General features: G+C 32.8%; 1 protein-coding gene across 1 annotated transcript in view; it reads left to right on the top strand.

Annotated features, from left to right (window-relative positions):
- The first annotated feature begins 8,021 nt into the window (after positions 1 to 8,021).
- LOC143071043 (uncharacterized) overlaps positions 8,022 to 11,557 on the top strand; it is a 42,393-nt gene continuing 38,857 nt past the window's right edge. Inside the window, exons 1-4 of the mRNA XM_076245124.1 lie at positions 8,022 to 8,195; positions 9,236 to 9,283; positions 10,111 to 10,171; positions 10,863 to 10,899. Of these exons, the coding sequence (XP_076101239.1) occupies positions 8,068 to 8,195; positions 9,236 to 9,283; positions 10,111 to 10,171; positions 10,863 to 10,899 (274 nt within the window). The 5' untranslated portion in view covers positions 8,022 to 8,067. The remainder of the gene's footprint in view (positions 8,196 to 9,235; positions 9,284 to 10,110; positions 10,172 to 10,862; positions 10,900 to 11,557) is intronic.

Raw genomic sequence — 11,557 nt, 5'->3', positions numbered from 1 at the left:
AAAGGGAATATTAAAAACTAAGTGCAGAATACTAAAGACAAAATAGTTATTAAAACAAGAAACTGAAGCTGAATGTCTGTGGCAGTAACAGTATGTGAGCAGACTATATAGGCTCTATTCCGACATTGTGTAAGACTGTTGTTAAGTATATGTATGGTCGTATGTTGTTCCGTCGCCAGTGACCTATAGCTGCATAAATACACCAGAGACATAGTAGTTGTCAAATTGACAATCTGAATCATAGGAACCTCATATGATGTTCAGTGGTTGTCGTTTGTTGATGTGGTTCATAAATGTTCTCATTTCTCATTTCTCGTTTTTTATATAGATTATACCGTTGTTTTATTCGTATAAATAGTTTTACACTAGTCATTTTTTTGGGCCCTTTATATAAGCTTACAAACTGTTGTTCGCTGTGAGCCAAGGATCCATGCATGTTGAAGACCGCATTTGGCCTCTATATAATGGTTTACTTTTCAATGACAAATTATGACTTGGATGGCCGAATTGTCTCATTAGCATTCGATCATACCACGTCTTCTTATATCTACATCTATATAAATTCTTACTTTGAACTAACTTTCAGTAAGTGCGAGTACTCTTTGATCGGTTCTTCGTTCTTGTGTCTTTACGTTACTGCAGTATTTGTTTTACAAATGTATAAGCATCAGGCCAATCTGTCAGTCAAACTAATTTAAATCATTTGTTCTGTTGAAGTCGCGCAGCGCTGTACTTACCATGTCTCAGGATAAAGGACTCAGTGACGGCTAGAGTTGGTAGTTAACAAGCGTGTTCAAGCTCGACAGATTGGAGTTGTCGGCCCCCACGTCTATTCCATAAGATCAAAAAGTGTCATAGTATACATATAAACGAGCCTAAATTGAAAACTACGTTCAAACCTATGATTGCGTTGGATAAAAACCGCAATTTTTATACGTGTGAATGTAAAACAAATTTCGTTGTAGACGGGTCTAAATACAGCACAAACAACATTTGCCAAAAAGGCCAAAAAAGTGAAAAAGTATATTTAATCAAAACGCATTTGACTAACAGGTCGAACAACTCATGTTCTTAAACCCTGCTGACTGCCATTGGCGATTGCCAAATAAAATTGATCACGAGATGTAACAAAATGGATCTTAATATAAATTTAATAAACAAAAACTGATAAACTTGTGGCCAAGATGTTATGCCACAAACACAAGGTGTCAATATTTTTTTTGTACACCAGATGTATATATATACAACTCGTCTAAACATCAACCCAACAATGTTAGATCTGTAAATTTGCTTTCGCAAATTTTTTATTCCTCCCTCGCCGGGATTCGAACCCATGCTACTGAGATATCGTGACACCAAATCGCCTGCACTGTAGCCGTCCCGCTAGACCACACGACCACCTGGGCTTCACAAAAATAAAGCTTTCGGTGGCCTTTCCTCGTCAGTTTTAATCTAGCGTCGTATTACAGTATATGATATATAAGGCATGGAGATGTTATTGTTACAGATCAGCTCAATTATCTATAGTAAAGGATCCTACAAATTAATGCAAGATACAGTCACAGAAAATAATTATATTTATAAGTACGTCTGAGTCAGTGACAACTCTACAACAGATTTATCCATCGGATCACCAGCAATGATGGTGATATATGGCTGTGTACATTATGTATATACATGTACAACTCGTCTAAACATCAACCCAACAATGTTAGATCTGTAAATTTGCTTTCGCAATTTTTTGTTCTTCCCTCGCCGAGATTAGAACTCATGCTACTGAGATATCGTGGGACTAAATCGCCTAAAATTGCACGATGCCCGACGCGATGGACCACTCGATTACCTAGGGTCAACTATATATACATATATATTGCCAGTGGCGTAGCTGGGTCATTTTTACGTGTACGCCCGAACCTTGGCGAGGGATATGAGGGGTGCCAACCGCTCAATGTCAAAGCACCTGTTGGTAGTGGGTTCGAAAGGGACGAAGCCCCCGAAAGCTATCGAGAATGAGATAAAAAGTGAATCAATGTATCATTCCTTTACAGGGATTTAAATAAAATTTAAAATTTTCTTTTGATATTTTTTTCTTGATCTGGAATTTTTCACGACAATCTATGAAGGTTTATAAATTGAGCATGTAATTGCGTAAAGAAGAGTCCAGCTATCTGTCTATCAGAAAAGAACCGAAAAATTAACGAATTAATGCTTTTAAAATTTTAGCTTTAGACATTAGTCATAGAAAAAGCTTCTTCGACATTTTCATAAATTTCGATGAAGGTTCGACAAGTAGAAGAAATAACAAAATAACAAAATGTAAGCCCAAACTGCGACCACTTATTAATTCTGAGACTACTATAACACAGTTATAGTAGTCTCAGATTAATTGCAGAAAGAAACACATTTTATCCTTAAAATGCGGGAAGATTAAAGATATAATTGCATTATTATATTGCTCTGAATACTCTTTTGATCATAAACAGTTTCTGTACAACTTTCGTAAAATTTCACGGTCGGAGAGTCATTTAAAAGAATTTATCCACATTCGGAAACCTAAATATTGACACCACTTTGTCTCGCTTTTGGGACATAAAACACAGGCTCGACAAAAATACAAACAGCATATCGAATCTGAGCAGATAGTGAATTGCTTTAAGATATTGAATTGCTTTAAATATAAGAAAAGAAGGTAGAATTCAAAGTGGTTTCAGACTTTTACAAAAGATTCGAACAAATATATTAAATGATCTATTTGAGTAAATTTAGTCCCAATTTTTATTCAAAATTACAATCCATTAAAAAAAGAAGCACAAGGCTGATGTGCTTTCTTATTCTATGTCGATTATTTGTTTTATTTTCAAAATTCAAGTGTACGCCCGGGCGTTTTGACGTAAACGTAGCTACGCGCATGATTGCCGTCCACCGTGTATGTGCAAGATCACGAAAAGAGGGATATATATATATGTCAAAAGGACAACAACCCAAATGACAAAACATGATGAGAAACATTGACTTGTCGAAGTCATCCAAATTTTGTTTATTTATTACTAAATTTGTTATAGATCTTCAGAAAAAATGACTTCTAAATTCATGAATGAGGTTGTACTGTAAATATAACTCTATTTATATAGATTCAATAATTTCTTAATGGTAACCGTGATGAACGACAAATTGATTAATAACTTACGTGTGTAAAAAAAAGTATTTGTAAGCCACTTTATTGTGTCTTGCGGCAACATTTTCATATTTTAGCCCTTCGAGGTTTACTGGAAAACGCCAAAATCATGGCAACAAGACTTAATGTTTTGAATTATAAAATCCTAAATGGAATGCATATTTCCTTATTTGATTTTACCTTAAAAGTCAGCTCACTATTTTTGTACATCTCGGTATACAATTATCAAGCCATGCATTTCCCATTTTCAGCTTCCGGGTTTAAGAATCGGAATGAGGGCACCTACCAAAACCCATTTACAGCGGGTATTTGCCATATATACCATGTCGATAAATGGGAGCAGATAAATGTTTGAATAGAATAAGTACCAATAAAATTGTGGGAAATTAGGAACAAGGAAGTCCGGCCAGGAATGTCTGGGTAATAAATACACTCTGTAATAAATTCATATACGCAGAGTGGTATCGTTTTGAAAAGATATAAACAGAAAGAGCTACAATGTTTGATCTATTCAGAAGAATCATGTTTGAAATATCGTATATGAAAATTCCGATATTTTAGTAAGTTAATTAATTTGAAGAGGTAACCGTGAATAGGTTAACCAAAAAAAAAACGACCGTTCAGTTTCTTTTGTTCACTGCATCTGACAAACAAACAAATACTGTATACATATAATGGATTTAATAATAATTTCTTCAATCATCTCACCACCTTAAATTATGGTATAACATGTTGTGTCACCATGGAAATAAAAATGAGTATACATGTATGCATAACTTGTCATTATCTGATTAAAATCGCCATCGATAATATAGGTGCATCAATTCATCATCGATACTGTCGATACTATACATCAGAGTTAGTCTTGGAAATATCTACGACAATTTCTAGCACTCAAGTTGAACACGCTCACGAGACAATTAAGACTGATTGCAATACAAATGAACCAATATTTTCTTAAAGGTCAATATTCCTTTCCCAAATATAATATGTTACCAAAAAACATCCCTGTACGTGCGGTAATATTGGACATAGAGACAACTCTCCATCCAAGTCACAATTAATAAAAGTAAACCATTCTAGGTCCGTACATTCCATAAATATCTAATTTTAGTACATGACCGTCACCACCATATACCATGTCCGGTTCTCCCTATTCGACTTCATGACATAATCGAATTTGACTTTAGTTTCGGAATTGTCAAGTCGGCGAACACGAACTGCTTACACTACTGAAGTACCTTGTTTGTAGTCAATGATGGATGTAAATAATACGTCGGGCTTGCTTGTAACACAAAAGATCGCGAATTTTTAAATGTTTACAGAAATACGAATCGAATTAATTAAGATATGATCACGTACCAAAAAGATGATACAAAATTACAAAACAGAGCAAAATAAGAGACGTATAATACAACTACCGAAATAAATGCAGTTGATACAGAAACTCATCATAGATACCAAGATTGAAATTTTATGTTTGTGCTAAGTGCGCGTTTCGTCTACAAAAAGCTCATCAGTGACGCTCGAATCAAAATATGTTAAAAGAACCAAAATTAAGTACGAGGTTGAAGAGCATTGGGGACAAAAAAATTCTAAAAGTTTTGCCAAAACACAGGTATGGTAACTTTATTCCTGAAGTAAATAAACTAGTTCTTTTCCTTTTCATAAACGTGAAATGTACGGGTTAAAAAGATGCTTCTAATATGCGTGGCTGCACTATTTCCCATGCATTGTCTTTTCAACTTCACACGGGACAAAATTTATTGCAAATTTTGCGTTTTGTTCGCTACTGACGACAACCAAGGACAGTTTGTTAAAAACACGTTCATACTTGGTTAAAGCAAATGACCACGGTGAATGTTAATCTGACAAACAAACAAAAAAAATACCACCAAACAGCCTTATTAAGATCACAAAACTTTACCAACACACATGATCAGATGCGGCTAGAGTAATAGATGCAATGGCCTTGAAGGGGTGATACAGCAATTGCAAAACGGGTAGATACGATTTGTAATTAAATAATTAAACTTATCAAAAATTCATTTAGAGTAACCATATGCCGGATGAACAAAGTGTGCCATTTATTGAAAAACATGTGGTTTGGTATAACAAGAAAACTTTAAAAAAAAAATGTTCAAAAACATTCCCCCCCCCCCATCCGCTTCAAGCTCTGGGTCCGCGCCCGAAATCCTAAGTATTTGAAATAATCAAAGTTTTGTAAACAGTTAATTTATAATTATGATCTTACAATGATACTGAATTCATTTAATCTCATTTCAATTGAAAATGACATGTCATATTCTTTAAAGTATAAACATCAAAAATTATTTGGAGCTTGCATTGCGGCCTGCGGTGTTGGTTTCTGGTCTAGGACCGTATTTATACGTATAGCAAGTTCAAAAACAACTCATGTGAAGATCTATGGGTACTCAGTAAAAAAATGATGTGCATATCATAGTTTTCGTGACCATTTATAAGTTGCTTTTATTGTCTCTTTTTGTGGACCTTTATTGCCGCTTGCTGTTCGGTGTGAACCAAGGCTCCGTATTGAAGGCCGTACTTTGACCTATAATTGTTAACTTTTTATACAGTGTGACTTGGATGGAGAGTTCTCTCATTGGCACTCATACCACACCTTCATTTTTTGTAAATACATATATCAAAAATATTTATATATATATTATCATCATAATATATATATCGTTCCCTGGAACCAAAGTTTCTGATGCAATGATTGAAATATTTAAGTAGATTTTGTATCTAAAACAATATTGACTGACAAAGCAAAAAAATATCTGAACAAAGTTTAAAAAAAGACTTGTCTCTTTGGACCATATTTAGTGTATAATGAATTACCAAGGATTACAAATCCTTGGAATTACCAACTTTTCAATTTCGTTTTGTCTAAGAATCTGATAAATTTACTAAACTGTGTGTTACTTAACTAAAACGCAGACAAAGAAACCTTAATACAAGTAACAAATTAATATGACATTTAATAATAAAAAATAATTTAAAAAAGTACTGCATCGTTTTAGATATTTTGATTGATGTTTTAGTGATTTAAAGACTATGTTTTTACAGCTGTCATGTGACTGATCAAAATGGCGGCTATCGAAAGGGGCAAAGAATTGCAGCAATCTTTCACTTTGACGTTTATTATAGAAGATTGCCTGAAATTTGTATATAGTTACCGGTAGATCATTTGTTGTCTTTTATAGGTAAGACTCAAAGAAGATAATACGTGAAATTCTCCCCCCAAAAATGTTTAACTGCAAAATTGTAAGCAGCATACAGTCGTCTCTATCAGACACACACATTATACATTATGTACATACACCTTATCGCTATTTGTCCGCCTTTACTGAACATCACACAGGTTCCTGTAAAATTTTGGCGTCATAATACAAAAATATCTGACACCACATTGGAAAAGTGATTGTTGTATGACGTCAATAGTTCGAGTGGGATAGATTCTCGGGTCAGACAGTAATAGCGATAAGGTGTATTGTAAGTGACTTAGTCCCTACCTTTTCCGTCTGTAACTCACACTTGGATTCGTTGTTTATCAATCTCTTTTGACACCCACCAGGCAGTCATGTGATCTGTAAATGTATATCAAACAGTCAAGTCTACAACCTTGTCTGCATGACATATATATATATAACAATTTACTGGTTTATATATAAAAAAGAAGATGTGGTATGATTGCCAATGAGACAACTCTCCACAAGATACCAGAAATCAACAACTATAGGTCACCGTATGTTACATATTCCTTCCAATAGGTTATCATCAAGATGAAGGGATCACTTATAAGACCCTTATTGAAGGAGCAAGGTCTCTTAACAGGTCTAGCATGTAATGGCTGTTGTCCTCATGAAGATGGATACTCATAAACACAGATGCACACATTATATGCAATTGCCAAAAAATGGTTTCTATATTTTAGAACACTTAGAATTGTTTAGTTCAAGTTGGCTGTTGTCCAGAGTAAACATGGAGTTGCATTTCTAACAAAATACTAATGAGATTTGGCTGCAACTGGAAAGCATTAAGAAATCCTAAAAGTTTGACTTTCCAAACATACCTTTCTTAAATTTACATGTATTTGTATGATTAGTGTAACCAGTTGTGCATGTGAGTGTTCAAATGGTGAGCTCCATTTCTAGCTGTGTTGAAGACCCATTGGTGGTCTTCTGTTGTTGCCTGCTCTTTGGTCGGGTTGTTGTCTCTTAGTCAGTCTTTGGCACAGTCCCCATTTGAGGCATTTCCATTTTCACAATTTTATCATGTACCTGATTTTTATAAAACTGCAAAAAGCATGAAAAGGAGAAAAAACATGGATAAGTGCTGCTGCACATGCATAAAAATTTGCACTTAACCTTGATGTGATTGTCTGGAAAAAAATGAAATTCAGATCAATTTTGTAAAAACATGTCACAATAATGTGTTAGTGTTTGCTTTTTAACTACAAAGGTACACTTACAACTGACTTTAATTATAAAACAAATAATAAAAAATAAAACTTTGTAATGGAGACAGTGAGTCCCATCGTGACACCCCGTTAAAAGATGTATATATGAGACAGTATTTTAGTTTAATATTTCACTCTTATTATAATGTTTAAATCTAAGAAAGTATTGGTCCAGCAACTCTAACATACCTAGGCTAGATAGCTACTGTAGATTAGTTATATAACAATAATCTCCTGATCAATTCTGACAGTGTTCATGACATGTCCCCTTACACATGTACATGTTACAGTGTTTATTTTGCAATATGATTGAATAATAACTGTTCATGAAACTGTCATGATATTTTTCAAATTTTAAGTTTATTCAAGTCATGGAAATTGCAGACTTTTGAAATTAACAACAAGTACCATGGAGACAGTATTATTGAAACCCAAGGATATCCTTCTCCATATGTGCCAGAGTGAAGAAAATTTATGGACACAGAGAGATGCATCCGAAAGTTCTGTTAGTACAGATTTGGGTTCTAGCATTCTAAGGTGAGACTTATTTTAGATATGTAATTCTTGTTGGAAATCAGTATTTTACTAATTGTTCACCAAGTTTAGAACTTTATACTGTTAAAAATCAAAGTACTGTTAAGAAAACTACCTTTGAAACTTTGAAACTTTTTATTTCACTAAAGGCCTGACATGAGGCATAATAGTACAATAAATTTAACAAACAATAGTAATGCATGAACTAACATATATACATATGAAGCAGGTGTATGCAGATGAAAGAGTAATATCCATATATTATCATTTAAATACAGACATAACAATTTTGCAAAATTTTGCCAACCCAACAAGTACATACTTATCTTGACTATTCATTAAATACCAGTACATTTATCATTGTTCGGAGTTACTTCCCTTTATTAATTATACTGTAATGATATAATACAATAGCAATGGGATCACATTACATATGAAAATAAGAAGATTAAACATTGTCTGGATTAGAGATGATAAATGTAAAATTGCTGGAAATTTTAACACATTTATATATCCAAATCGTCTGTAGTTTAGAATTACATTGTTATTTATTGGAATTAAACATAATATTGAAATACTGTTAACATATTAATATTTGAAGTTATTTTTAAGTAATGATTTTGTTGTTTTAAATAATTATGGGAGTAATTAACTTTAACTTATATTATCTTAGAGCTTGCATTCAACTTTATAGAAGTTGAAGAATGTTACACTTTACTCATTTTTTTTAAACCTTCATTGATTTTTATGAAACTTAAACAGAAGACATTTTGATATAGAGATAATATCATCTGAAGCAAACATTTGATAAACAAATTCTTTCATCCTTTTTTCTGTATTTTACACTTTATATAACATTATTATTAACAGATTGTCTGGGATTAAATTTTCATGACTTGAACCATTAGTTTGATTGTTGTGAAACTTGGACAGAATATTTAAATTAATTTTTGCAGTCAACATTACCCTTGCACACTGACAATAGCAATCCCTAATAATTTCATTTAACATGACAAAATATGAAATTTTATCATTTTTTTCAGGGAATGTAAATGTCTGAGGAAGATACATGACCACTTTAGTAATCTGAAGTAAGTGATTTTAATAATGAGTTGGGAAAAAAACACAATTGGAAAAGGTCAGACAACATTATGACCAAATGAAAAAAACAAATATTTAGTATTAATTTATCATCAATGCACTATGCACAGAAATTGCAAAAATAACAACCCCGGTGAGCTTCAGCTGGCCCATAATTAAAAATGTGTACTAGTTCAGTGAAAATGGACTTCATTCTAAACTCAAAAACATATATATGAACTAGAATTAAAAAAATATACAAGACTAACAAAGGCCAGAGGCTCCTGACTTGGGACAGGTGCAAATATGCGGAGGTGTTAAACATGTTTTGTGAAATCTCAACCCTCCCCCTATACCTCTAGCTAATGTAGAATAATGAAACTCATTGCAATATGCACAGAAAAACTCAGTTTAAAAGAAGTCAAAGTCCTATGTCAGAATAGGTAACAACAGAAACTTGTCCTGCCTTTTTGTATTTCACTCTTATCGACCTGTCTTCTTTTTTTCTTTTTTCTTTGGTTTATAATCCTGCCTTTTGTGGTGCCAAGTTGCTCATCTTGCCTTATTTTTACTCAAAACTCCTGTCCTGCTTTTTTCTTTCTCAAAAATAACATTCTAGCCAAAGGTTGATATCCATGACAAAAAACAAATAATCATATTGACCTTTGGTTATGTACAAATGCATGTGGTTTTAAAATGTTGTTTTGTGTGTAGGTTTTGGAAACAGTTGGATGAGAGAACATTTATATTTTTAGTTGGATTACCTATTTATATTTATATACACAAAGATATACACTTTTGTTTACAGACATATCATGATATATTGTTTTCTTTACAGTAAAAGAAAATGTTGCATGAGTTTGGCCGTCTGCAAAACAACCTTCAGTAATTTCAGAGTGGTAAGATATTTATTCATACTCTCAGAGTGAGGTTTAGAAACCTGGGTTGTAGGGTAAAGGGTTTCTTTGATAATCTTACACCTTTCTTCTAAAATAAAGCATGTTTATGTGTTTCATACATGTGTTTGTTTTTCTTCATTTTCTGTACATAAATTAGGATGTTAGGTTCTCTTTTGAATTGTTTCACATTGTCATTTCGATATTTTTAATAGCTGAATATGCAGTATGGGCTTTGCTCATTGTTGAAGCCGTACTGTGACCTATAGTTGTAAATTTTTGTGTCATTTGGTCTCTCGTTGTCTCATTGGCAATCACTTCTTTTTTTATATATGGTCACATAATGATATTACTCATCTAGTTTGTGTTTTGTTTCTGCTGATTTACCCTTAATGGAATAAATTCTTCGACTAACAGAATTATTTAAAAATTGTACTTAATATATGGGCATGAATTTTACCTCTTCTGATGTTGTTTTTACAATTTCTTTGTTAATTTTAGATTTATATTAGTAAGTGAATTTAAGTTGTCAAAACCCTGAGGATATTAAAGGGAATCTAAAATTAACATCAATAAAATCTGAGAATAAAATTAGTTATTATATGCAGTTTTTTAAAACAATGTCAAATCAGTATCATACATTCTTAATATGGTTATAAGATTATATGATGACGAAATTTGTAATTCCTTTTAGGTTAGAAATGATGGCAGAGATAATGGGATTGAAGAAGGTTAGTAAAGAAATCAATTTATTTACAAAAAAAAGAGGGGTGGTAGACATCAATAAGACAATTTTGTCAGTAATCTTAAAATATGAAATACCAAAAACACATTTTTTTATTTAAAATTGACACCTGAAACAGTTTCCCCTTTTACAACTACAAATAGATTTACAGAGGAGTACCAATTAAAGTGTGAAAACCATAGAATGATATCAAACAAAATTAAAGTGTTCATTGATTCATTTGTTTTTTTAGTGTTTGAAAATGTAAAATTTAAACAATTATCAAGTAGCAAAATATGCGAAATCAAAGAACCCACACAGCTCCCCTCCCCAGTAACAAGATCTGACATTCATATTGTCGGGGCTTAATCAACTATTGTAATATAGAAAGGAAACAACCATACAGATTAACGTTAACATCATATATATTCTGCCACATTGACATCAACCCTAGATACAATAGGTAAACACGATGTCATAACTCCCTCAGTATTCTCAACACATATATGACTTTCACAGGTATTATAAGCAAATGTAATCATTTGTAGCAGCAAGGATAATAAGCAGAGTAAGCTCTTATAAAATATGTTACAATCTAAACAGCGGAACTGTAGCTTCTCTTCTCATCTACATCAAGTCAGTAATTGTATACACTATACTGTGGA

Source organism: Mytilus galloprovincialis, chromosome 4, assembly GCF_965363235.1.
Source record: "Mytilus galloprovincialis chromosome 4, xbMytGall1.hap1.1, whole genome shotgun sequence".
NCBI lineage: Eukaryota > Metazoa > Mollusca > Bivalvia > Mytilida > Mytilidae > Mytilus > Mytilus galloprovincialis.
The sequence above is the reverse complement of the archived record's forward strand: the minus strand, read 5'-3'. Positions and strand labels throughout refer to the sequence as shown.